General features: G+C 70.9%; 3 protein-coding genes across 3 annotated transcripts; 2 read left to right on the top strand and 1 right to left on the bottom strand.

Moving 5' to 3' along the window:
- Positions 1-1,178: 1,178 nt before the first annotated feature.
- Positions 1,179-9,094, top strand: ITGA2B (integrin subunit alpha 2b). The gene is made up of 30 exons (XM_074891980.1): positions 1,179-1,376; positions 1,454-1,584; positions 1,667-1,764; positions 1,840-2,005; positions 2,082-2,131; positions 2,301-2,346; positions 2,540-2,668; positions 2,754-2,801; positions 3,064-3,107; positions 3,208-3,267; positions 3,617-3,669; positions 3,809-4,017; positions 4,159-4,341; positions 4,421-4,466; positions 4,561-4,665; positions 4,789-4,844; positions 4,929-5,080; positions 5,631-5,744; positions 6,405-6,475; positions 6,562-6,709; positions 6,829-6,921; positions 7,026-7,105; positions 7,226-7,306; positions 7,377-7,479; positions 7,551-7,703; positions 7,791-7,901; positions 8,023-8,136; positions 8,343-8,450; positions 8,527-8,649; positions 8,882-9,094. The coding sequence occupies exons 1-30, from the start codon at positions 1,219-1,221 to the stop codon at positions 8,975-8,977; spliced, it is 3,129 nt and encodes a 1,042-aa protein (XP_074748081.1). The 5' UTR covers positions 1,179-1,218; the 3' UTR covers positions 8,978-9,094.
- A 720-nt stretch (positions 9,095-9,814) lies between these two features.
- FAM171A2 (family with sequence similarity 171 member A2) lies at positions 9,815-18,221 on the top strand. Its single transcript, XM_074892293.1, has 9 exons — positions 9,815-9,965; positions 12,682-12,909; positions 14,258-14,350; positions 14,442-14,600; positions 14,692-14,868; positions 14,996-15,112; positions 15,308-15,434; positions 16,231-17,508; positions 17,885-18,221. Exons 1-9 carry the CDS (start codon positions 9,866-9,868, stop codon positions 17,937-17,939), a joined length of 2,334 nt encoding a protein of 777 aa, XP_074748394.1. The 5' UTR covers positions 9,815-9,865; the 3' UTR covers positions 17,940-18,221.
- A 71-nt stretch (positions 18,222-18,292) lies between these two features.
- Positions 18,293-25,244, bottom strand: GRN (granulin precursor). The gene is given in 16 exon segments (XM_074891777.1): positions 18,293-18,468; positions 18,550-18,843; positions 19,217-19,378; positions 19,380-19,442; positions 20,072-20,236; positions 20,238-20,300; positions 21,149-21,376; positions 21,890-21,987; positions 22,085-22,202; positions 22,779-22,885; positions 22,991-23,132; positions 23,237-23,340; positions 23,432-23,516; positions 23,630-23,707; positions 23,789-23,892; positions 25,180-25,244. Coding segments are annotated over 15 exon segments (1,917 nt in total). The 5' UTR covers positions 23,879-23,892; positions 25,180-25,244; the 3' UTR covers positions 18,293-18,348.
- Between the last annotated feature and the right edge of the window lie 177 nt (positions 25,245-25,421).

The following is a 25,421-nucleotide window of genomic DNA, read 5'->3' on the forward strand; positions in this document are numbered from 1 at the left end:
ACGGCAGCCGAGAGCCTGCAGCCACCATCCAGCTGCGCCCAGGGGTGGGTGCAGACCCAGTGCAGGGCCGAGGTGCCACTGGGGCACTGCGGGGACCACCCTGTGCCCCCCTGGGGGGCCCAGGACCCCATGGCCCCCCATCATCCCTGTCTCACTTCCCACCCACAGCTTCAGAGTAGACTAAAAGGCTGAAAACCCCGTTTCCACGTGGGGGACTGGCTCACGCTGAGACGCTCCGCTGCCTCTCCCTGCCACCGGCTGCACGTGGGCAAGAGGAGCCCCCGGCAGCTTGAGTGGCCTTAATTGAGCGTGTTTAAATTAACTCCGCAAGTGGGTTAAGCCGAGGGGGACACGTGGGTTCGGCCGAGCAGCTCCCGCGGCCGTTGCTGCAGGGCTGGGCCCCAGCAGCTGCTGCAGCCCCGACGGGACATCGCCGGGGCGGCTTTTCCTCCGCCGAGGACAAGGAGCCCCCTTGTTCGCTGGGCTGCGGGTGTCCCCCCACCCTGGCTCCTGTCCCCCCACCCTGGCACCCATGCCCTTCCTGCAAAGCACTGGTGCTCAGTGGCTGGGCTGCCCCGGCCCTGCGCTCTCCCCTGGAAGGGTTTTGGGGTGTCCCTGCCCTGGGGAGACACTTTGGTGGCGATGCCCAACGCTGGTGGGGTGAGTGTGGGGAGCCAGGTGTCCCCCACCCCATCTGCTCCGTCCTGCTGTGGAGGGGACCTCAGGGGACGATGGGACGGGTCCCCCGCACCCCACGGCCGTCCCCCCTCCCTGCTGTGTTTCCGCTGGCCGGGCTGTGGCCGCCTGCACCCCGAGATAGGCACCCCGAGATAGGCATCCCGCGGCACGGGCGAGGGCTGGACTCGGCCCCAGCCTCCGGTGGAAGGGGGGTGGTGGGCAACAGGCTGTTGTGCTGCTTCCCGCCACGGCCGTGTCCCCCCCACCCCCTCGCCGTGTCCCCGGTGGTACTGCCACCCCAACCCCTGCCCTGCTCTGCCAGCCGGGCCGGGCATCTCCACCCCCCAGCCAAAAGCAGCACGTCCCCCCCTGCACCCCAGTAGCCCTTTGGCTCCCTGGCAGAAGTGGTTGTGCGTGCGGGGGGGCCCTTCCTGTGTCCCCCGTCCCTGCTGTCCCTGTCCCCAGCTGTATCCTCTGAGATAAGCAGGGGACACGCTGCTACGGGCTGTGCGGGGCTACCAGCCACATTTCGGGGTGGCGATGGGGGCTGCTGCTGCCCTACTCCGGGCCCTGCTGCTCCTCGGGGGGCCACGCTTGGCCCCCACCCTGGGGCTCCTCCAGGACCACCCCACCGTGTACGAGGGACCCCCCGGCAGCTATTTTGGCTTCTCCCTGGATTTCCACATGACCGAGGGCAGGTAGGGAAACACCGGGGTGCTGGGGCCGGGCACAGCACCCATTTCCCTGCCACTGACACCCACTCTGCCCACCCCAGGCCCAGCGTGGTGGTGGGGGCACCCCACGCCAACACCTCCCAGCCAGGCGTGGCCCAGCCCGGTGCCGTGTTCCTCTGCTCCTGGCCCCTCGACGACCCCCCCTGCCAACCCCTCCTCATCGACACTACGGGTGCGTGGGTGCCACAGGGTGACGGGGGGGGGATGTGGGGGGGCCACCGGCCCAGCACACTCCCCCTCTCCTGCTCCCCCAGGGGACGAGACCGAGACCCAGAACACCCTGAATCTCCACACCTACAAGTCGCACCAGTGGCTGGGGGCATCGGTCACCAGCTGGGACGGCAAACTGGTGGTGGGTGCACGCGGCGGGTGGGTGGGCACCCTTGGGTGGTGGCGGGGTGGGCACCCACCCTGTCCCCCTCCCCAGGCCTGCGCCCCGCTGCAGCACTGGAACGCGATGGACAGTCAGCAGGAGGCTTTCCGCACCCCGACGGGCGCCTGCTTCGTGGGTGCCCCTGGGCTGCGCCGCATCGCCTGGTACTCGCCCTGCCGCGACCAGCTCATGGCCAGCACCTACCGCGAGAGCTACTACGGTGAGGGCAGGCGGGTGGGTGGGGGCAGTGGGTGCCCCCCACCCTTGGCCGGTCTGACCCTGCCCTGTGCCCGCAGTTGACGACAAGCGCTACTGCGAGATCGGCTTCAGCGCGGCCGTCACCCCGGTGAGACGGTGCTTGGGGGGGCGGCGTGTCCGGGGTGCCCCCGGGGATGCCCATGGGGATGCTGCTGGGGATGCAGAGGGTGTAACTGGGGTGGTACCTGGGTGTCAGGGTGGGGGATGCTGGGGTAGGGGTGCCCCGGGGTGGATGCTGATGCCGGCTTTTCCTGCAGGACGGCACGCTGGTGCTGGGTGCCCCCGGTGGGTACTACTTCATGGGTGAGTCCTGCCTGCCGCGCACTGCCCCCCGGGCTGGCTGGTCCCGGGAGACTCACCTTTGGGTGGGCACGGCGGGAGGAGGGCACCCAGGATGGGGCATCCCCCTCAGTGCCACCCGCAGCGGCACTGGTAGCCCAGGGCGGGTGCCAGTGGGTGCCCTGTCAGCGCTGGCACCCACCCCGGTGTCCCCCAGGGCTCCTGTACTCGGTGGGGGTGGATGCCATCCTCACCCGCTTCCACGGCAAGTCCCTGCTGTGGCCGGAGCGCCCGGGACGTCCCACGGAGGAGCCGCTGTCCAGGGACTACGAGGACGGGTATCGGGGTGAGCGGTGGGCACGGGTCTGCCCTGCCCCACGGCCGGCACGTGCCAGGGCACGGCGGGGTCACCAGTGCCCGTCTCCCTGCAGGGTACTCGGTGGCCGTGGGCGAGTTCGATGGCGATCCCAAAACCAAAGGTACAGCCGGGGGGGGCACAGGGGCCAGGGCCACCTGCAGTGTGGGGGGAGACGGGTCCTGGGCACCCCTGGGCTGCGGGGTGCCCTCCCCTCCCCAGAGCTCTGGGACACGGGTTGTGCCAGCTCAGGGGTCCCTGTGCCCCCGCGCCCACCCCAGTGCCGGGGGGTATCTCTGTGCCCACCCCAGTCCGGGGGTACCCTTGTGCCCCCACGCTCACCCCAGTGCCGTAGTGGGGGCACTCAGGGCTCTTGTCCCCCGCAGAGTACGTGGTGGGGGTCCCCAACAAGAGCAACACGTGGGGCGAGGTGAGTGGTGCCCGGTGGCGGGGACACCACTGTGGCCGGGCACCCCGGGGTGGCACCCTGGGGAGGGGCCGGGGCCGGGGCCTGACGCCGCTCTGGGCAGGTGGAGATCTTCAGTTTGGGGGTGACCCTGCGCCGGCTGCGTGTTGTCACCAGTGAGCAGGTACCCCCCCACCCTGTGCCAGCACCCCACGGCACCCTGCCCCACTGCCCCATCACCCCCACTGCCCCCCTTCCCCACACTGCCCCCTTCCAGCACCCCAAGGCTCCCCGCTGCCCACTGCCCCGCTGCCCACTGCCCCCCTGCCCATTGCCCCAGCACCCCACAGCACCCCACTGCCTCCCCAGCGCCCCATAGCACCCCTCCACTCCCACCCCATAGCACCCCAGCACCCCCAACTTGTCCTCCCATCACCCCCCCTTCCCCATCACCCAGCGCACCCCACGGTGCCCCAGGCACAACCCCCCCCACCCCCCCCCCGGTACCACCCCCCCACCCAGACTCTTTCCAGGTGGCATCGTACTTTGGGCACACGGTGGCCGTGGCTGATGTCAACGGGGACGGGTGAGAGCCAGGACTGTCCCCCCCCGCCTCATCCCCCATGGGGGCACCCTAGGGTGCTGCCCCCTTGCCTGGCACCCCCCTGGCTGCCTCCAGTCCCCAAACATGGGCACCCTGACCCTGACCCCCGCACCGGGCACAGGCAGGACGACGTGCTGGTGGGTGCCCCCCTGTACATGGCCCGGCGCCCCGACGGCCAGCGCAGCGAGGTGGGGCGCCTCTACCTCTACCTGGGGGGGGGGCAGCGGCCCCTCGCCCAGCCCCCCCAGACCCTGACAGGCACCCACCCCTACGGGCGCTTCTCTGCCGCCATCGCCAGCCTCGGGGACCTGGACAAGGACGGCTACGGCGGTAACACCGGCCTGGCACGGGGGTGGTGGGGAAGGGGGGGCTGTGCCAGGGCCTAAACCATGGGGGAAACTGAGGCAGGAGCACTTGGGCAGGTGGTGGGATGGGACACCCGGGGGGTGCTCATGTTCCCTGTGTCCCCAGACGTGGCCGTGGGTGCCCCACTGGGGGGTGACGGTGGCAGCGGGCAGGTCTTCATCTTCCGCGGGCAGAGCGAGGGTTTGATGCCGGTGCCCACCCAGCTCCTCGACAGCCCCTTCCGCGGCCCGGACGCCTTCGGCTTCGCCCTGCGCGGTGCCACCGACCTGGATGGCAACGGCTACCCGGGTACGGCCCCGTGTGTGGCCACCTCTGGGCCACCAAGGTGCCACCCGCCCCGTCACCGACCCCCTGCTTGTCCCCACAGATCTGCTGGTGGGGGCTTATGGGGTGGCCAAGGTGGCCGTGTACTGGTGAGTGCCTGTCCCATCGGCTCCGGTGGCAGCACGGCCTGGGGAGGTCCCTGCCCATGTCCCCTGACACCTCAGCTCTGTCCCCATGTGCCAGGGGACAGCCCGTGGTGGTGGCCCGGACCCAGCTGAGTGTCCCCGACGGGCTGAACCCTGAACTCCTGGAGTGTGTCCTGCCTGGTTCCAGCGCCCGCGTCAGCTGGTGAGCCATGTTGTGGGGACACTGCCATGGGGACACCACCGTGGGGACACCACCAGCATGGGGACATCGCACCGGGGCTGCTGGCAGGTCCCTGAGCACCCCTGGGTGCTGTCCCCCTCGCAGCTTCCCCGTGGTGCTGTGCGTCAGCGTGACGGGCCAGCACATCCCCCAGAGCATCAGTGAGTGTCCGCGTCACCCGGGGGGGGCACAAGGGGCACCGCTGGGGTGTCACCAGGGTGTCACCAAGTACTGTGCCCTGCCAGGCCTCGATGCCGAGCTGCAGCTGGATCGGCTGAAGCCCAGGCTGTCCCGGAGGGTCCTGCTGCTGCACGGCCACCAATCGTCCTGGCACAGGGCACTGGCACTGACCCCGGGGACACCCCCCCTGTGCCACAACCTCACCGCCTACCTGCGGGTACGGGGACGGTGCCAGCGTGGGCTGGCACGGGTGGGGACAGTGACATCCCCAACCGGGATGGGGACAGTGGCTTTCCCAGCCCAAGAAGGGTGGGGGCCAGGGCTGGGGACAGTGGCCAGCTGGGATGGGGACAGTGGCACCCCCAGCTGGGATGGGGACAGGGATGGGCACAATGGTTTTCCTAGCCCAAGAGGGTGGGGGACAGGGCTGGGGACAGTGACATCCCCAACGGGGATGGGGACAGTGGCTTTTCCAGCCTAAAAAGGGTTGGGGACAGGGATGGGAACAGGGCTGGGGACAGTAGCACCCCCAGCTGGGATGGGGACAGGGCTGGGGACAGTGTCTTTCCCAGCTGGGATGGGGACAGTGGCTTTCCCAGCCCAGGAGGGTGGGGGACAGGGATGGGGACAGGGATGGGGACAGTGGCAGCCCCAGCTGGGATGGGGACAGGGATGGGGACAGCGGTGTCCCCAGCCCGGGTGGGTGGGCGCCCCGGGGTGGGGGGTGCTGGTGCTCACTGGGGTGCTCTGCCCGTGGGTGCCCCCAGGACGAGGCCGACTTCAAGGACAAGCTGAGCCCGGTCGCCCTGAGCCTGAGCCTGGCGCTGCCCAGGGGGACCCCGGGGCTGGTGCTCTACGGGGACACCCTGGTGCAGGCGCAGGTAGGGGGGGGACACAGCTGAGCTGGGGACGTCGCTGCAGTGCCCCGGGGGGGGCTTGTCCCCACGGCTGAGCCAGGGCACATGTGGGTCCCCCCAGGCCGGGGCACCCACTGCCACCGCTGTGCTCCCCAGCCTGTGCCCAGTGTCCCCAGCCCCTCCCTGGGACACAGCCCCTGCCCTCCCTGCTGTCCCCCGTCACTCTCCAGGATGTCCCCCCAGTCCCCCCCACTGTCCCTGCTCCCTCCTTGGGTTGTCCCTCCAGTCTCCCCCACCGTCCCCTGTGCCCCCTGGATGTGTCCTCAGTCACTCCCTGGCACGTCCCCCTGCCCAACCCTCTGCACTCACCCTGCTGTCCCCAGTCCCTCCAGGATGTCCCTCCATGCTGTTCCTGCTCCCTCCTTGGGGTGTCCCCCAGTATCCTCCATTGTCCCCAGTCTGTCCCTGGGATGTCCCCTCTGTACCCTCCACCATCGCCAATCCCTCCCCGGGATGTCCCCCAGTATCCTCCACTGTCCCCAATCGCCCTCCCAGGGATGTCCCCTCTGTACCCTCCGCTGTCCCCAGTCCCTCCCCTGGATGTCCCCCCAGTACCCTCCACTGTCCCCAGTGACTCCCCATCCCACACTCCCCACTCCCCCCTGTCCCCCCACTCCCTCCCAGACCCACATCATCCTGGAGGACTGCGGCGAGGACAACCTCTGCGTCCCCGACCTCCACCTGGCTGCCGACACGTGAGCGCCCGGGCGGGCGAGGGTGGGCGCCCGCTGTCACCCCGGGGTGCTGAGCCTTGTCCCCGTGTGTATGTCCCCCCCCCCAGCCCCAGCAGGCGCCTGCTCATCGGGGCGGAGGCCGTGCTGCGCCTGCGCGCCAACGCCAGCAACGCGGGCGAAGGCGCCTTCGAGGCCGAGCTGCGGGTGCAGTTGCCCCCCGGCACCCACTACCAGGTGGCCCGCAGCAGCATCCCGGTGGGTGCCCGGTGGGGGGGGTGTCAGGGGGTGTCTGGGGTGGGGGTGCAGGTTCCCACAGTGGTTCTGGTGCTTGGGGGGTCTCTGATGTGTCACCTCCCCGTGTCCCCACCCCGTAGGGGCAGGAGAAGCTGAGCTGCAACCCCAGGAAGGAGAATGGGAGCCACGTGGTGCTCTGCGAGTTGGGCAACCCCATGAAAGCGGGGGCACGGGTAAGGGTTGGGGGGTCCCCAGCTCTGGGCCCATCACCCTGGCGTCAGGGCTGGGCACGGCTGGTGGGGGGGGTCACCCACCCACCCTCCTGCTGCCCTCCCAGATCACCGTGGACATGGAGCTGAGCGTGTCCGGGCTGGAGGACATGGGTGACACCATCACCTTCCAGCTCCAGCTGTGGAGGTGACACCGTGCCAACCCCCTGTCCCCTGCCCGCTGCTGGGACCCGGACACCTGGCACTTGGTGGCCTCAGTGTGTCCCCAGACTCGGTGGCCGTCCCTCACCCCACTGTGTCCCCGCAGCAAGAACAGCCCCAGCTCCACCAACGCGTCAGTGACGGTGACGGTGCCCGTGGAGGTGCAGGCGGAGATGGAGCTGCGAGGGTGAGGGTCTGGGGGGGACAGGGGGGACCGGGGGGGCCACGGGGGGACACTGACCCCCCTCTCCTGCCAGCAACTCCCTGCCTGCCACCACGGTGCTGCCCGCGAGCTGGCGCAGGGTGGAGGGCAGCCGGCGCCTCGAGGACCACGGCATCAAGGTGGAGCACGTCTACCAGGTAGGGTGCTGCACCCATGGGTGCCTGGGGGACTGTCCCCTCCCCAGTGTCACCTCACTGTCCTCCCACAGCTCCACAACAAGGGTCCCAGCACCGTCAGCGGGGTCACCCTGCACCTCGCCGTCCCCAGCCAGCTGGGTGGCCGCATCCTGCTCTACCTGCTGGAGCTGGGCACCGAGGGGGGCATGAGCTGCACCAACCCCCCCGGCCTCAACGCCGAGCAGGTAGGGTGCTGCCTGGGGACCGGCGCCCCCCTCTGGGTGCTGGGTGGGTGTCCCAGTGGGGTGTGTCTCCCCTTCATCTCCTTCCAGCTGGAGATCCCCCGGCCCACGGGCGCAGCACCCTGGAATGGCACCCACCAGCGGGAGCGACGGGAGGCGGAGGAGCCGCCGGGTGCGGGGCTGGAGGAGCCCGTCCCCGTGGTGAGCGGGTGCTCCCCGGGGACCTGCAGCCCGTGATGGGTGCGGGGGCTTGGGGGGGGCCTCCCCAGGGTGCCGGGGGGGGCGGTGTGTGTGTCAGGGTGACGCCCGTCGTGTCCCGCAGGACTGCAGCAACGCCACGTGCGTGGGCATCGCTTGCCGGGTGCCCAGCCTGGCCAAGGACCAGCGGGCGCTGGTGACTGTCCATGCCCTGCTCTGGATGGACACCCTGCAGCAGGTACTGGCCCCTCTTGGGGACAGGGAGGGGACAGGGGTGGTGGCACTGTGTCCCTCGGGTGTCCCCGCCATGTCTCCTCCTGCACGGTGGTCCCCGGGGACCTGCAGAGAGCAGCCCTGGGGATGCTGGGTGCAGGGTCATCGCCTGCCAGCGCCCCTGATGTCATGTCCTCATGTGTCCCCGTGTGTCCCCATGGCTGTCCCCAGCGGGAGCACCTCCTGAAGCAGTTCCTCATCCATTCGCGAGCCTGGTTCAACACCTCGGCCATGCCCTACCGCATCCAGCCCCACGTCCTGCCCGCCGGGGAGGCCACGGTAGGGCTGGCATGGCCACGGGGGACACAGGGACAGGCCGTGGTGGCAGCGGTGTCACCCACCTGTCCCTCTGCAGGCTGTCACCGAGGTGGTGCGCGCCAGCCCCGGCGGCGAGGGAGCTGTGCCGGTGTGGTGGGTGGTGCTGGGGGTCCTCGCCGGGCTCCTGCTCCTCACCTTCCTCATCCTCCTCATGTGGAAGGTGAGAAGGCTGGGGGGGGACACTGGGGACATCGGTGACACCGGTGACACCCTGCCATGGCAGTGGGACCCCAATGGCACTGGAGGAACCCACGAAATGGGAGACCCGGCCCTGGGGGCGGAGGCTGCGGGCACAGGATGTGGGACAGCACCTGGGGTGATGCCGTGGGGTCCCCCGGGGGTGACTCCGTGGGGTCCCCCGGGGCCGGGCTGTCACCGTGTCCCTCTGCCAGGTGGGTTTCTTCAAGAGGACACGGCCGCCCTCCGAGGACGACACGCAGGAGCTGGTGCCCGGCCAGGCCCAGGAGCCGGGGGGTGCCCAGGGCTAGTGGGGCCCCCCGGGGTCCCCCTGCCCCATGGCACCCCCCCGCCCCAGCCCCCGTGACCCCAGCACCCCTGGGTGCCCACCCAGCACCCCACTGCTGCCCCTGGACAATACATCTCTGCCCAGCACCCTGGTGCTTCCTGTGGGGTGATATAGGGGTGCCCCCTCCCCCGAACCTGTGCCGTGGGGGCTGGGGAGGGGACAGGACACATACAGGGGTGACTTAGGGGCAGGGGGTGCCTTTTGGGGACCCCCGTGTGCCTTGTGGGGTGCCCCAGGGGCCCGTGTGACTCCGCACAGGCCTGGTGGGTGGGTGCTGGGGGGGTACCGGGGGGGTGCCAGGACTGGGGGAGGTGTTTGGGGGGGTCAGTCTGGGGGGCTGGTGCGGTGCTGGGGGGTCGGTGTGGGACTGGGGGGCGGGTGCCGGTCCGGGGTCCAGTGCCGCGATGCCGGTGTGGTACCGAGTCCCGGTCCCGGGGCGTTACCGGGGGTGGGTGCTGGGATGCTGGTGCCGGTACCGGGGCCAGTCCCGGGATGCCGGTGCGGTACCGAGTCCCGGTCCCGGTCCCAGGGCGGTACCGGGGCGGGAGGGGGGGGCGGTCCGGGGTCCCGGGGCGTTACCGGGGGTGGGTGCTGGGATGCTGGTGCCGGTACCGGGGCCAGTCCCGGGATACCGGTGCGGTACCGAGTCCCGGTCCCGGGGTTCGGGGCGGGGCCGGGGGTGGGTCCGGGGTCCCGGGGCGGGGCCGGGGGTGGGTCCGGGGTCCCGGGGCGGGGCGGGCGGCCGTGCCCGGCGGCTCCGGCAGGTGGAGCCCGGTCCCCGCGGCGGCGGCGGGCGGAGCGGGCCGGGCCGGGCGGGCCGGGCATGGCGGGGTAACGGCGCGGAGCGACCATGCGGCCCCGCCGCCTCCTGCCGCCGCTGCCGGTGCTGCTGCTGCTGGTGGCCGCGGGCGGGCGGCGGGCGCGGGGCGCGGCGGAGCCGGGAGCGCACGGTGAGAGCGGCCTTTGTGTGCGGGGGCGGCGGGCGGCGGCGGCGGGGGGAGGCGCCCGCCCCCGCCCCGACCCGCCCCGACCCCCGCCCCGACCCCCGCCGGCCCCTCCAGCCCCCCCCACCCCGCCCGGTGACCCCCATCCCGCTCGGACGGGCCCCTCCGTGGCCCCCCCCCCGCCGTGCCCGCCCCTCCGGCTGACCGTCCGTCTGTCCGCCCCCCCCGCCCCCGGCTGGCGGTCTGTCCGTCTGTCCGTGCCCCCCCCCGCGGCTGTCTGTGTGTCTGTCTGTCTGCCCGCCCCCCCCCTCCCCGGTCTGTCTGTCCGTCTCCCCCCTCCCCGGGCGGTTCTGGCCACCGGCGGGCAAAGGGTGCTGGGTGGGTGGGGGGTCCTGGGGAGCGCCGGGGGGGTGCAGGAGGGCGAGTGGGGGGGTCCTTGGCAGTGCCGAGGTGGGTGGGGGTCGGAGACAGAGCTTGGGGGTGCAAGAGGGCGGGGGTGGTCTCAGGCCATGGGGTGCAGGATGGGGTGGGGGGGTCCTGGGCGGCACCGGGGGGTGCAACATGATGGGTGGGGGTCGCAGGCCAGGGGGTGCGTGATGGTGGGTGGCGGTCGTGGACAGAGCTTAGGGGTGCAGGAGGGTGGGGGTGGTGCCAGGCCAGGGGGTTCAGAAGGGTGGGGGGGGGGTCCTGGGCAGAGCTTGGGGGTGTGAGAGGGCGGGTGGGGATCGCAGGCCGAGGGGGTGCAGGATGGTGGGTGGGTGGGGGTCCTGGGCGGTGCCAGGGGGTGCAGGGTGGTGTGGGGGGGTCCCAGGCCAGGGAGTACTGGAGCATGGGAGGGTGGGTGGGGGTTCCGAGCAGCACCCGGGGGTGCAGGATGGTGGGGGGTGTCCTAGGCGGGGTGCGGGGGTCACCCCACTGCAGGCACCTGTGCCCGCTCCCGGCAGGCAGGGTGGGCCTTGGGGTGCAGCGCGCCGCTTTGGGGTCCCCGTGGCTCCCCGTCACCCCCCACCCCAAACCCTCCTGGCAGTGCCCCTGTGCCAGGGGAGGTGTCCCCGGGGGGCCGAGGTGGCGGCAGTGGGGTGAGGGGGGTCCCCGACCCCGGCGCGGCCCCGTCCTGCCCGTGCTGGCTCAGCTCTCCCGCTGGCGTCACCGTCCCACTCCCAGCCGAGGGCCTGGCACCCCCCGCCCACCCACCATGGAGCTGTGGGGTCATACTGGGAGGAACTGGGGTGCCAGCATGCCCCGTGGTGGCTGGGGACCCCTTGGTGATGGTGGGGGGCTTGTGCCCATGGGGCCAGGAGGGAGGGGGCCATATCCTCCACGCTGGGGGTGGCACCTTGGCCCCCCCTCTCCGGAGGACTCCGGGGGGTGGCTGTTGGTGCCAGCTGTCCCCCAGCAGCTGCGGGTGGCCCGCATGTGGCCGCGGGGACATTCCTGCCCCCCGGGTGCCGGCTGTCCCCGCTATGTGGGGGGACGCCCCCAGTGTGTCGTCCCCCCCCCCCACGCCCGACTCCCCCCAGTGCGTCACCGAAGCAGCTGCTGCAAATTCCTCCCCTTGCCCTTTGCCACATCTGGGCAACATCTGGGCTGGGGTGGGGGTCGGGGGTCGCGTTGGGTTGCCCAGTGGTGTTGGGGGCTTTTGGGGGGCAGGATGCTGCCGGGGGGGACACGGGGTCCTGAACGCGCCCGGGGCCGCGGGATGAAGGAGGTCGTTGCCAGGGTGACGGCGCCCGAGCCGGGCCGGCTGCCAAGGGCTGCGGGCTCATGCGCAGGATGGCGCCGGCACGGGGGGGGCCGGGGGCATGGGAGGGTGTGGGGTGTCCCCCCCCCCCCAGCCGTGCCCCACCCCTGTCCTGCATCGGCGACTGGGGAGGGGGGACCAGTCCCTGGGCTGCTGGTGGGGCCCACTGGGGTGGAGACCCCCCGAACTTGTGACATGTGTGAGCTGCACCTGGGGGGGGCATGGCCCTGCCTGGCCCCTCCTGGGGGATTTTGGGAGGGACACGAGTGGGAGCACCCAGCCATGTGGGCACGGCACCCTGCAGCAATAACCCCCCCATCCACCAGCGCTTCAGGGGGGCACAGGGGTGATGCCCACACCCCCTGTAACCTGCTGGGATGGTGCCCCCAAACCTGCCAGCACGGTGCCTGCTGGGACGGTCCCTGTCACCTCACGGGGGTAGTGCCCATGACACACCAGGGACCACCGGGCCACCGGGATGGGTCCCCACCACGCTGCCGGGATGGTGGCCATGACCCACTGCGATGGTGGCCATGACCCACCGGGATGGGTCCCACCACCCTGCGGGGATGGTGGCCATGACCCACCGCGATGGTGGCCATGACCCACCGGGATGGGTCCCACCGCTCTGCCGGGATGGTGGCCATGACCCACTGCGATGGTGGCCATGACCCACCGGGATGGGTCCCATCACTCTGCTGGGATGGTGGCCATGACCCACTGGGATGGGTCCCACCACCCTGCGGGGATGGTGGCCATGACCCACCGCGATGGTGGCCATGACCCACCGGGATGGGTCCCATCACTCTGCTGGGATGGTGGCCATGACCCACCGCGATGGTGGCCATGACCCACCAGGAGGGGTCCCACCATCCTGCTGAGGTGGTGTCCCCCCCCCCCATCCACAGGGCACACTGCGGGGTACCAGCCAGTATGGGGGTGCCCCGTGCCCTCACCCACGTGTCACCCGTGTCCCCGCAGAGGTGCTGCTGAAGGTGCAGGTGTACGAGAGCGGGACGCTGGCCCCACTGGCCCAGGCCACCCTGGAAGTCTTTGGCAACCGCAGCTCGCTGGCGACCGGCACCACCGACCACGAGGGCACCGGTGTCCTGCCCGTCCCCTACCGCCTGGGCACCTGGGTCCTCGTCACCGCCACCCGCCGTGGCTACGTCACCGCCTCCGTCCCCTGGCGCGTCAACAAGCTGCCGCGTGAGTGACCGGGACCCCCAGCCCTTACGGGGGACCCCAATGCCATACTGGGGGGGTTCTGAGCCCCTATGGGGGTCCCCAATTCCTTACTGGGGGGCTCTGAGCCCTGATGGGGTGACACAGTCCCTTAATGGGGGGACTCTGAACACTTATGGGACACCCCAACCCTTTACTGGGGGACACCTGATGCCTCACTGGGTGGCTCATATGGAGAGCCCCCAGTCCCTTCCTGGGAAACCCCAACCCCTTATTGGGGGGTTCTGAGCCCTTATGGGGGTCTCCAATCCCTTACTGGGGGGCTTTGCACCATTATGGGGGGCCCTGAGTCTTCACTGTGGGAGTTGGTTCCTTATGGGGGACTCTGACTTCTTACAGGGGCTCTAACCCCATACTGGGGGAACTGGTCCCTTACTAGGGGCCTAAATCCTTTATGGGGGAGCACAAGCTCTTAATGGGGTCCGTCATTCCTCTTACTGGGGGGGGCTCCAATCTCTTACTGGGTGACTTTGATCCCTTACTGGGGGCCTTTGGTCCCTTACTGGGGACACCGAGTCCCTTACTGGGGACCCCAAAGGGCTTTTGGGAGGGGGTCCCTTACAGAGGGGAGTTAGGGTGGGTCCAGCCTCTTTGGGAGGGGACAGCCATGTCCTGGTGGCCCTGAAGTCCCCCCATCCTCGGGTGGTGGGGGCCAGGGGGTCACCCTTGACTGGGTGCCAGCCCTTGTCCCCAAGGCCATCACAGGGTGGGGGGAAGTGCGGGTCACGTCGCAGCGGGGTGGGACACGTGGGGGGGGGGGCATGCAAGGATGGGGGTGCATAGAGGAGGGGGTGCACAGGGGTTGGGTGGGTGCAGGGGTGGGGTCGCAGGGATGGGGGTGCATGTGGTGGGCGAGGCTGGGGCTGTGGGTGTGTGCGAGGAGCGGGGAGTGCTGGGGATTCGGGGGGTGCAAGGATCAGGGGGTGCGGGCGTGCCAGGCCTGGGGGTGTGCAAGAGCGTGGTGGCACACAGGGACTGGGAGGCGGGGGGGTGCAAGGATCAGGGGGTGCAAGGAAGAGGTGCGGGGGGTGTGCACAGGTTGGGGACATGCATGGACGTGCCAGGCCTGGGCTGGGGGTGTGCAGGGGGTGCCCCCACCCTGCCCGCTGCCTGTCCCTCCCTGTCCCTATGTCCATCCCACCCCTTGCTGCCCTGTTCCCCCCTCCCCACCCGCTTTGTGGGGCCCATCACCCCCCTCTCCCCATCAGCACCCACCCTCCCCCTCCTCCCCAGCCCCCCCCCCTCCCAAACCTGGGGGGCTGGGGAGGGGGGAGCTATATTTGGGGTCCCCCCATCACCCTCCCCCTTGCAGTCTACGCCTCCATCAGCCTCTACCTGCTCCCTGAGCGCCCCGCCACCCTCATCCTCTACGAGGACCTGGTCCAAATCCTCCTGGGATCCCCAGGTGAGCGATGGGGATGGAGCGCTGGGGGTGGCACCGCCATCACCCCTGGGTGCTGCCACCCACCTTGTGTGTGTGTGTGTGTCCCCTCCAGGTGCCCGGGGGCAGCCGTGGGCGCAGTTCCCGCGGCGGGCAGCCCGCCTGCCCCGCAGCTCCACGTACAACCAGCTCGCCGCGTCCCTCACCGCCGCCACCGGCCCCAGCCTGGCCCGCGCCTTCCCCGCCTTCCTCGGGGCCGAGCAGGACGGCAGCGGTACAGGGGGATGGGGGGGACACTGGGGGATTTGGGGGGGACACACCCACCCCATGAGGTCATCCCCTATGTATGTCCCTTGTCCCCACAGCCAATGCCACCTGGCTGGAGCTGGCGCCCGTGGCGGCTCTCAGCGTCCACCTCTTCACCGGGAACGGGACGGAGGTGCCGCTGGCCGGCCCCGTCCATCTGTCCGTCCCTTTGGCCCCCGACGCCGGGCCCGTGGTAGCCACCAGCGTGCCAGCCTGGAGGTTTGACCCCAAGAGCGGTGAGTGCTGGTTGAGGGCGGTGGCAGAGGGGTGGCACGGCTCCTGCCGGGGATGGCGGCGGAGGGGGGTGATGAGTTTGGGGGGTCTCAGCCCACCTCGGGGGGGGACGGATGTGTCTCCCTGCAGGGCTGTGGGTGCGTAACGGGACGGGGCTGATCCGTAAGGAGGGCCGGCAGCTCTACTGGACTTTTGTCTCCTCCCAGTTGGGATACTGGGCAGCAGCTCTTCCCTCTCCCAGCACAGGTAGGGTGACACCCATGGGTGCCACCAGCGTGGGTCCCCCCGTCCCCAGGCTGTCCTGGGGGGTGGCAGCACCCCGGGGGGGGAATGTCCCTCACCCCTCCCACCCATCCCGTGCGGTGCTGCTGGGTGCAGCCCCTGGGGTGCTCTCACTGGTGGGGGGGTGCCTGTGCCCCGTCTGACCCCGCTGTCCCCCAGGGCTGGTGGCGATGGCGGCGGGCGTGACGGACATCACCACCTACCACACCATCTTCCTGCTCACCATCCTGGGCGCCCTGGCCCTGCTCGTCCTCATCCTCCTCTGCCTCCTCATCTACTACTGCAGGTCAGCACCCCCCCGCCCAGCCCCCCCCCCAGGGGTCCCGACCACGGCTTGGGGGGGGACCCACACTGCTTGGACCCCTGGGCATCCTACAGCTGGGTACGGGGAGGGGACCAGCCCCTGCCTGGCACCGCCTGGCATCCTATAGCTGAGGGTGGGGAGGACACTGCCTGCCTGGAGCCTTTGGGTGCCCTATAGCTGGCTGGTGGGGGGGCAGCATTCCCTGGCACCCCTGGGTGCCCTATACCTGGCTATGGGGACAGCCACCCCACCTTGTCACCCCTAACCATCCTATAGCTGCCTATGGGGAGAACCACCACCCCCTGGCAGCCCTGGGTGCCCTATAGCTGGCTTTGGGGAGGGGGGCACCACCCCCTGGCAGCCCTGGGTGCGCTATAGCTGGTTTTGGGGAGGGGGCACCACCCCCTGGCACCCCTGGGTGCCCTACACCTGGCCATGGGGACAGCCACCCCCCACCATCCTATAGCTGCCTCTGGGGAGAGCCACCACCCCCTGGCACCCCTGGGTGCCCTATAGCTGGCTTTGGGGAGGGGGCACCACCCCCTGGCAGCCCTGGGTGCCCTATAGCTGGCTTTGGGGAGGGGGCACCACCCCCTGGCACCCCTGGGTGCCCTATAGCTAGCTTTGGGGGCGCCCACCACCTCCTGCCCCCCCCGCCCTTGGTGCCCTGGCAGGAGCCCCCTCCTCTAGCACCCTCCAGCCGGTGAGGGAGGTGGGTGGGGTGGGGGCCCGCAGCAGCCCCCTCCCGTGGGGTGACCCGGCCGCCGTCTCCCCGCAGGCGGCGGTGCCTGAAGCCGCGGGCGCAGCACCGCAAGCTGCCACTGCCGGGGCCGCTGGACGCCGCTCGGCGGGACCAGGCCACCTCGGTGTCCCAGCTGGACCTCCTCTGCGGTGGCAGCCACCTGGAGACGGCGTCCTCGGGGGGGGACACCGACCTCCCCACCCCCGGTTTACCCCCCACTACCCGTGACCTCCCCACCACCCGGCCGGACTTTTTCCAACCGTCAGCGCCCCCGTCCCAGCTCCGCGCCGGCCCCCGGACCCCCGCCGGCACCCTGGCCCCCCGCCGCCGCCAGCCCCCCGCGCCGGAGGACTACGGGCGCCCCGGCGAAGCCTTCGGCCTCAGGGCCGCCCGCTCGGTGGACGGGCTGCAGCCGCCGGACGAGCATCCCCGGGGGACCCCCGCGTTCCCCCCCCGGCCCCCCTCGCCTCCGGTGTTTGCCCGTTACGGGGGGCAGCCAACCGAGCACCCGCTGCCCGAGCCCCCCCCTCGCCCGCCCTCGCTGGCCCCCACGGGTCCCCTCCTCCTCTGCGGCCCCCTGGACCGGGGTGGGGGGCCGGAGGATGTTTACCGGGGGGTGATGCCCACCCTCCTCATCCCCGCCCGCTACATGCGCCTGGCCCCCGGCGAACCGGAGGGTCCCCCCGAAACCGACGGGGGACCCGGTTCGACGGCAGCAACGGCCGCCCCCCCGCCCCCCCCGTCCGCTGGGCAACCATTTGAGGAAGGGGAAAACTGGGGGGGAGCTCGTGCCCCCCAACCGGTGAGCGGCTCGGTGGCCATCCCGGTGCTGCTGGACGGGTCGGCGGTGGCTCAGCTCAACGGGGAGCTGCAGGCGCTGGCGGGGCAGCAGTTACTAGAATTGGGGGGGCCCCCCCCGCCAAGAGCTTGGTTCGTGTCCCTGGACGGCCGTTCCTCCCAGGTCCGACATTCCTACATCGATCTGCAGGGCGGCGACAGGGGGTCCGGCCCCGCGCCCCCCCCCCGCCTCCCCCGGGGAGTCGGAGGTGGGGGGGAGGACGGAGGGACCCGGCCCCCCCTTCCCGTCGCCTCCCCCGAGGACAGCTCGCTGGCCCCCTTGCTGGAAGCGGGGGCCGGGGGGCGGCGAGGGGGGGGCAGCGGCCGCAGCAGCGCCAGCGAAGCCCCCCGCGACTCCCTGACTAGCCCCGAGGAGGAGGCGCTGGCCGAGGCGGGCGAGGGGGGGGACGAGGGGGGCGACCGTAAAAGCCCCTGGCAGAAGCGGGAGGAGCGGCCGCTGATGGTCTTCAACGTCAAGTGAGTGGGGTGGGGGGAGCGGGGGGGCCATGGGGGGGGGGGTGTGGATGGTGGGTACACTGCTACTGTCACCCTGCGCTGTCATTGTCCCAGCTCACCATCGGCATCACCCCCCAACTCTGTCCCCCCCCCCCGTCCCCTGCTGGGGGTGGGGGGGTCAGAGAGACGAGCCCCAGGCTGCCCGTGTCCCTGTGTGCTTGGGACACCCCCCCCTCGCCCGTGCCCTGCCACATGGGGTCCTGCTGCCCGAGTCCCCCCCCCCGCCATGTCACCCCCACCATCACATTGTCATTCATCTTTTGGGGGGGGGAGGCAAGAATTGCCTGTCCACCCCCCCTCCAAGTCCTGAGGCCTGTCCCTGTTTGTGTCCCTGCAGGGCGGGGGGGGCTGGGAGTGCCCCCCGGGCCAGTGGTGCCTCCAAGCTGCCATAGGAGGTGGGGGGGGGGGTCCCTGCCTCCACCCCCCCCCAACCTCATCCCCCTGCCCTTGGCTTTGGATTTTAATCGTGTTTCTAAACGTTTTCTACGTGGCGAGGATGAAGAGGGACCAGCGAGGGCTGGGCTGGCGGTGGGGGGGACATGGGGACCCCCCCCGGGCACCGCCTGCCCCCCAGCCGGGCTGGGCAGGGAGCTGCTGCCTGCGCCTGCCTGCACGTCCCTGCCTGTTCGTTAGATGGCATTAATATATTAAAAAAAAAAAAAAAAAAGAAAAATCCCCCTGCCTCTGCTTCCTGCCTCAGTTTCCCCATCCCCCCCCCCCCGCCCCGAGGAGCCAGGGGATGGGGTTTGTCCTAGAAACCTTTTATTGGGGTGGTGGCACCCAGGGGGGTCCCCAGGGACATCAGAGCAGCACCCTGCGGGGTGCAGGCAGGTCCCAGCGCTGGGGGCTGCACCCCCAGCCCCCCCCGGTGCAGCGGGACCCCCCCGGGCAGCAGTGACGGCCGTCGGAGCAGCAGGAGCCCTGTGGAGAGATAGAGGATGAGATGGGGTGGGGAACGACAGTGGGGGCATGATCCCCCACCCTGGTGCCCCCCCCACTCACCTGGGTAAAGGGGCAGCACCCCCAGGAGCCCCCCCGGCCCCGGCAGCACCTCTGCCCACCGCGGCAGGAGCGGGCAGCGCCGCAGGGCACGGTGGCACCCGGCTGGGTGCTGGCGGCTCGCAGCGGGGCAGGTGGGAGGGTGGGTGTCCGGAGGGGGGGTGAGGGTGCCCGGAGCCGGGAGGTGGGTGCCCGCAGCAGGGGGGTGGGTGCCAGCAGCTTCTCGCAGCTCTGGGCGGCCACGTTGCAGGTGTAGCCCCGGGGGCAGCAGTGCTGGTGGTCGCGGCAGCAGACGGCCTGGTGGGGGGGGGGGGACAGGCTGGGCTCAGCGGGGGACCCAGGCATCCGGGTCCCTGGGTGCCATCCTGACCCCCCCAACCTCATGTACCCCCACTCCAGCCCTCCTCACACCCAGCAGCAGCCCCAGGGAGAGTGCTGGACCCTGTCCCCAACATGCTCACAGAGTCCCCATGGAGGGGGGGGGCACAGGGATGGAGGTGGGTGGTCCCACGTCCCTGTCTCCCCCCCTCAGCTCTGCTTGTCCCCAAAGGGCCACACCCCACAGTCCCACCCTGCCACAAACCCCCCTATTCCATCCCCAACCCCTTGTGCCCTGGTACAGACCACCCCCCCCCCCCCTCAAATACTCAACCCCCAGACCCCCCCCAACCTGCTCCAGCGGGCAGCACCCCCAGGTGCCCGAGCTCAGCCGGCACGTGCTCCCCTGGGGACAGCTCGTTGCCTCGTCACACCGCACGTCCCCCGCCCTGGCCAGCGCTGGGGTCTTCTGCACCCAGGGCTGGCGGCCCCCCCCCCTCCTGCAGGCAGCTGCCCGCCTCGGGGTCGCAGGTGTAGCCCTGCGGGCAGCAGTGCACGTGGTCGGGGCAGCAGACGGCCTTGGGGGGGGCAAGAAGGGGGGGTCTGAGCCCAGTCTGCCCCCCCAGGGACCCCCAGCTCCAGGCCTGGGGACCCCCAGGGGACAAACTGTGTCCTCATCTGCCTGTTCCTGCCTTCCCTTGTCCCCTGTCCCCCCCCTCGCAGCCTGGCGCCATCCTCCCCTTGGGGAGAATATGGGACCCCCCCGCCACTCTTTTCCCCCCTGCAGTGGGACACACAAAGGTCCCCAAGCATCCCAGTGGCCTCGTGTCCCTTCATCACCTCCTGTCACCAGATCCCCAAACTGGTCCGTTAGCAGAGAGGGTCTGGTAGGTGCCCAGCAAAGGGGCCTGGTGTCACCCCCCTCCCCAGGGGACATCAAGGGGGGGTGAAGCCCAACACCTGGCCTTGTCCCTCCTGGGGGACAGGGGACATCAGTCATTGTCCCTCCCAGGGCACAGGGACACCTGCCCCACGCTGCAGGAGGTGGGTCTGTCCAGGGAACAGGAGGTGGCAGGGCCCTGCTGAACGTCCCCATGTCCCCAGGGCTGGTGCTCCAGCTGCTCAGGGCCCCTCGAGCTGTGTGTCCCCCCCTCAGGGACACCCCAGGACTCCCTGGGATCTCAGCCCAGACAGGGCCCCCCCAGACCTGCTCCAGCGGGCAGCACCCCCAGGTGCCCGAGCTCAGCCGGCAGCACGTGTTCCCGTCGGGGCAGCTCGTCTCCTCGTCACACTTCACGTCCCCCACCCGGCTCAGGGCCGGGGTCTTCTGCACCCAGGGCCGGCGCCCCCCCCCCCTCCTGCAGGCAGCTGCCCGCCTCGGGGTCGCAGGTGTAGCCCTGGGGGCAGCAGTGCACGTGGTCGGGGCAGCAGACGGCCTGTGGGGGGGACAAGAAGGGGGGGTCTGAGCCCAGCCTGCCTGCCCAGGGACCCCCAGCTCCAGGCCTGGGGACCCCCAGGGGACAAACAGTGTCCTCATCTGCCTGTTCCTGCCCTCCCTTGTCCCCTGTCCCCCCCATCCCAGCCTGGCACCACCCCTCCTTGGAGGGTGGTCTATGGGGACCCCCCGTCACCCTCATTCCCCCCCAGCAGGACAAGCCCGGGGACCATCCCGGTGGCCTCGTGTCCTTCACCACCTCCTGCCACCAGATCCCCAAACTGGTCCCGCTTAGCAGTGTGGGGCTGGTAGGTGCCCAGCAAAGGGGCCTAATGTCACCCCCATCCCTGTGGGACATCAGGGGTGAGAGCCCTGGGCTGGCCACATCCCTCCTGGGGGACAGGGGACACTGGCCCTCATCGCACCCAGGGCACAGGGACATCTGACCTTGTCCCACCCAGGGGAACAGGGGACATCTGAGCTTGTCCCCCCCAGGGGAATCTGCCCTCATCCTTCAAGGAGCAAGGGGACATCAGTCACTGTCCCTACCAGGGCACAGGGACACCTGCCCCACGCGGCAGAAGGTGGGTCTGTCCAGGGAACAGGAGGTGGCAGTGCCCTGCTGAACGTCCCCATGTCCCCAGGACTGGTGCTCCAGCTGCTCGGGGCCCCTCGAGCTGTGTCCCCCCCTCAGGGACACCCCAGGACCCCTGGTCTCAAGTCCAGCCCTGTGCCCCCCACATCCCTGGGTGCACCAACCCAGCTCCCTCACCCCGTGCTGGGGACCCCAGCACGTCCTTGTCCCCATATAGGGACCCCCTGTCCCCACAGACAGGCCCCCCCCCAAACCTGCTCCAGTGGGCAGCACCCCCAGGCGCCCGAGCTCAGCCGGCAGCACGTGTTCCCGTCGGGGCAGCTCGTCTCCTCGTCACACCGCACGTCCCCCACCCGGCTCAGGGCCGGGGTCTTCTGCACCCAGGGCTGGCGGCGCCCCCCCTCCTGCAGGCAGCTGCCCCCCTCGGGGTCGCAGGTGTAGCCCTGGGGGCAGCAGTGCACGTGGTCAGGGCAGCAGACGGCCTGTGGGGGACAGGGACAAGAAGGGGGAGTCTGAGCACAGCCTGCCTGCCAAGGGACCCCCAGCTCCAGGCCTGGGGATCCCCAGGGGACAAGCCATGCCCCTCCCTGCCTGTTCCTGCCTTCCCTTGTCCCCTGTCCCCCAGCCTAGCTTAATCCTCCCTTTGGGGGGGGTATGGGGACTCCCTTCTCACTCTTGCCCCCCACCCCGCAGCGGAACACACAAAGGTCCCCAAGCGTCGTGTCCCTTCATCACCTCCTGCCACTGGGTCTCCAAATTGGTCCCAGTCAGCAGCAGGGGTCTGACTGGGGGGGCCTGCAAAGTGGCCCAGTGTCACCCCCCCCCCACACCCCTCATGAGACATCGGGTGGTGGGGGCTCTCCCTGTCCCTCCCAGGGGACAGGTGACACCTGCCCTCATCTCACCCAGGGGACATCTGCCTGTCCTGAGGGGGGACAGGGGACCCCCGCCCTTGTCCCTCCTGGGGAACAGACCCCCCCCCCGCCCCCCCATACCTCCTCCAGCGGGCAGCACCCCCAGGTCCCCAGGCTGAGCTGGCAGCACGTGCTCCCGTCGGGGCAGCTCGTCTGGTTGTCACACTTCACATCACGAGCTGGGGACAAGGGACCGGTCAGAGCTGGCATGTCCCCCCCTCCCTGGGCTGGGACAGGGGGGGGTGGTCACCCTCCCCAGGGGCTGGGGGTCCTCACCTTTGGGCAGGGATGCCAGGGGCCGTGCCCAGCCCTGGGACGAGGTGCAGGTGGAGCGCTCCAGGTCGCAGGCAGTGCCCTGTGGGCAGCAGTGCTGCCCGTCGCTGCAGCACACCGCCTGCCCGGGGAGAGCCCGCATCGGTGCCTGCCAGACCCCTGCCCGCGCTGCCCGCCCGGGGGGGCCTGGTGGTGACAAGGACAGCGTGGGGTGCGCGGTATGGGGTGCATGGCACGGGGTGCCCCACACAGGGTGCGTGGCATGGGGTGTCTGGTACTGGGTGCCTGGCATGGCGGGTGCTCAGCGCAGGGTGCCCAACACGGGGGGCTGGGGACAGGGTGCCCAGTATGGGGCAGCTGGGGTGGGTGGCCGCTATGGGGTGACTGGCGTGGGGCATCGTGCCCGACACTGGGTGCCCAGCATGGGGTGCTTGAGATGGGCTGCCTGGTGGGGGGGGGTCTCATATGGGGTGCCTGGTGTGGGTTGGTGGGTGTGGGGTGCCTGGCGTGGGGTGGGGTGCCTGCTAGGAGGTGCCCAGTGAGGGGTGCCTGGCATAGGGTGGTTGGTACAGGCTGCCCAGCGTGGGGTGCCCAGAACGGGCTGGCTGGTGTGGGGTGCCCAGAATGGGGTGTCCAGGGTGGGGTGGCTGGTGTGGGGTGTCCAGTGTGGGGTGCCCGGTGTGGGGCCAGCACTCACGTTTTGCAGGGGACAGCAGCCGTACTGCGCCGAGGGCAGCTGGCAGCAGGTAGCACCGTTGGGACACGCCGAGCGGCCGTCGGGGCACAGCACCTGGCGCAGCGCGACTGCGGGGGACACGCACAGTGTCACCATGCCCCCTCCCCACCTCTGTGTCCCCTCTGTGGGGACAGCGAGGGACACCCCACCGCTCAGACGGGGACACCCCTTACCTGGTGCTGGGGGCTGGCGCTTCCAGGCGGGGAAGGTGGTGCCCAGGGGGACGTCACCGGTGGGGGACAGGCAGCGCCCGCGGGTCAGGTCACAGACGGTGGCGTGGGGACAGCAGTGCACCTTGTCGGCACAGCACGAGGCCTGCGGGCACCGGACCCGCTCATCACAGCTGTGGCCACACGATGTGTCCCCCCCCACAGTGTCCCCGTGTCGTTGTCCCCCCCCCCCCCCCCCCAGCCCTGTACCTGGGGCATGGGGCAGCACCCCCAGGCGCCGCTGGCTGTCACGCAGCAGGTGGCATTGTCGGGACACTCGGATTGTCCGTCGGGACAGGGGACAGCACGGGGGCCTGCAGGGAGCGGGGATGGGGTGAGGGACCCCCGTGTCCCACCCCCTAAGCCTCCTCCATGTCCCCCCACCCACACATGGCCCCCCCATACCTGGGGACTCGATGCAGGATTTGCTGTCGGCGCTGCAGCGGGACCCTCGGGGACAGCAGTGGTGGCCATCGGCGCAGGGGACTCCCTGGGGAGAGAGGAGGAGGAGGAGGGGGGGTGGGAGGGCAGCGGGGGGAACGCCCCCCCTCCCAAAATGGCGGAGAGAGGGGGGCGAAACCGAGGCGCGGTGGGGAGGCTCACCTCCGGCAGCGGGCAGCTGGCTCTGGCGGGGCAGGACGAGCCATCCTGGCACAGCGCCGCACTGCTGGCGGGCAGGACCTGGATGGGGGGGGGTAGGGGGGGGTTACCCACTGGTGGGGGCACCCCCCGTCACCCCCCGCCCCGCCCCCGGGCACTCACCGGGGTGGCGGGGCACGGCTGCCCCTCGGGACATCGCAGCCAGGCGCCGGCTCCGGCCAGGGTCAGCCACAGCGGCAGGAGGGTCCTCATGGCGCTGGGGGCACCTGTGGGCAGCGGCTGCCCCCCCCCCCCCCGGCACCGCCGTGCCTCAGTTTCCCCACGCACCAAAGGTTTGGGGGGGGGGGGGGGGGGGGGAAGGGGGCAGGTCCCTGGCCTGGCACCGCCTCCCAGCTCTTGCTTCCCCTTTCGGCCATGTGTTGGGCAAGTCCCAGCCCCCCTGTCCTCGCCCAGGGCCCCCCCAACCCAAGGGGTGCACCTCAGGGTGCCGGGGGGAGCACCCACAGGCGCCGGGGGGGGCCGCTGTGGTGTCTGGCACCCCAACCGCTGCCCGCAGCACCCCGATAACATCTCCCTGTGGCGCAGGAAGCCAGCACCGCAGTCGGGGGGGGGGAAGGGGGGGGGGCACTCCCCCCGGCCAGCACCCATGGGTGCCAAGGGCTGCCCCAACCCCCCTGATGAGTCCATCCCCCCCCCCCCCCTTCCCTCCTCCCCCACCACCCACTTCCACAATCACTTTCGCTTCCCTTTCCCCACGTGTCATGACCCCCCCCAACGCCCCCCCCCCGCACCTGTGGGTGTGTGGCCCTGTCCCACGGGTGTCTGCACCCCATGGAGGGGGGGGTACGCTCGCCCCCCCCACCCCGGCTCCCACCCAGGGGGAAAACTGAGGCAGGCCCAGGTCCCACAGCCCCCCCCGCTGCCGGGATGTGCCATGGGGGGGTCACCGCTCCCGATGTGAGACCCCGAGCTGGGAGCAGGGGTGTCCCCAAGCCCTCGCTGTCACTGCACTGTCCTCCCCCACCCCCGGGACCCCCCACGGCCTCCGCAGGGACACTCAGGGCCCCGACCCAGTGCCCCCAGTGCCTCCCAGTGCCCCCTACTACGTCCCAGCGCTCCAAGGGACTCCCAGTGCCCTCAGGGAGTTCCAGTGCCCCCCAGGACCTCCCAGTGCTCCCATCGCCCCCCCGTGACTCCCAGTGCCCCCCAGGACCTCCCAGTGCCCCCATAGCCCCCCCAGTGACTCCCAGTGCCCCCCAGGACCTCCCAGTGCTCCCATCGCCCCCCCGTGACTCCCAGTGCCCCCATAGTCCCCCTGTGACTCCCAGTGCCTCCCAGTGCCCCCATAGCCCCCGGTGACTCCCAGTGCCCCGCCATGACTCCCAGTACCTCCCAGTGCCCCCATAGTCCCCCTGTGACTCCCAGTGCCCCCCAGGACCTCCCAGTGCCCCCATAGTCCCCCTGTGACTCCCAGTGCCCCCCAGTGCCCCCATAGCCCCCGGTGACTCCCAGTGCCCCCTGTGACTCCCAGTACCTCCCAGTACCGTCCGTACCCTCTCCCAGTCCCGGTCCTAGCCCCGCCGCCAGGGTCGCGGTGCCGGCCAGCCACAATCCCCGCCCCCCGTCTCCCATTGGCTCACCGCCCTGCCCGCCCCGCTCCTATCGGCCGACTCGCGGAAAGGGGGCGGGGAGCCCCGCCTCCTCACCCTTACCCCTCGCCCCCGCCCTCCCCGTCACGTGACGCGGGAGCACGTGACCGCGGTGCCGCCCCTCGGCGCTGGCTGCCGTGAGTTTG

The sequence above is a fragment of the Strix uralensis genome, chromosome 22, assembly GCF_047716275.1.
Source record: "Strix uralensis isolate ZFMK-TIS-50842 chromosome 22, bStrUra1, whole genome shotgun sequence".
Lineage (NCBI taxonomy): Eukaryota > Metazoa > Chordata > Aves > Strigiformes > Strigidae > Strix > Strix uralensis.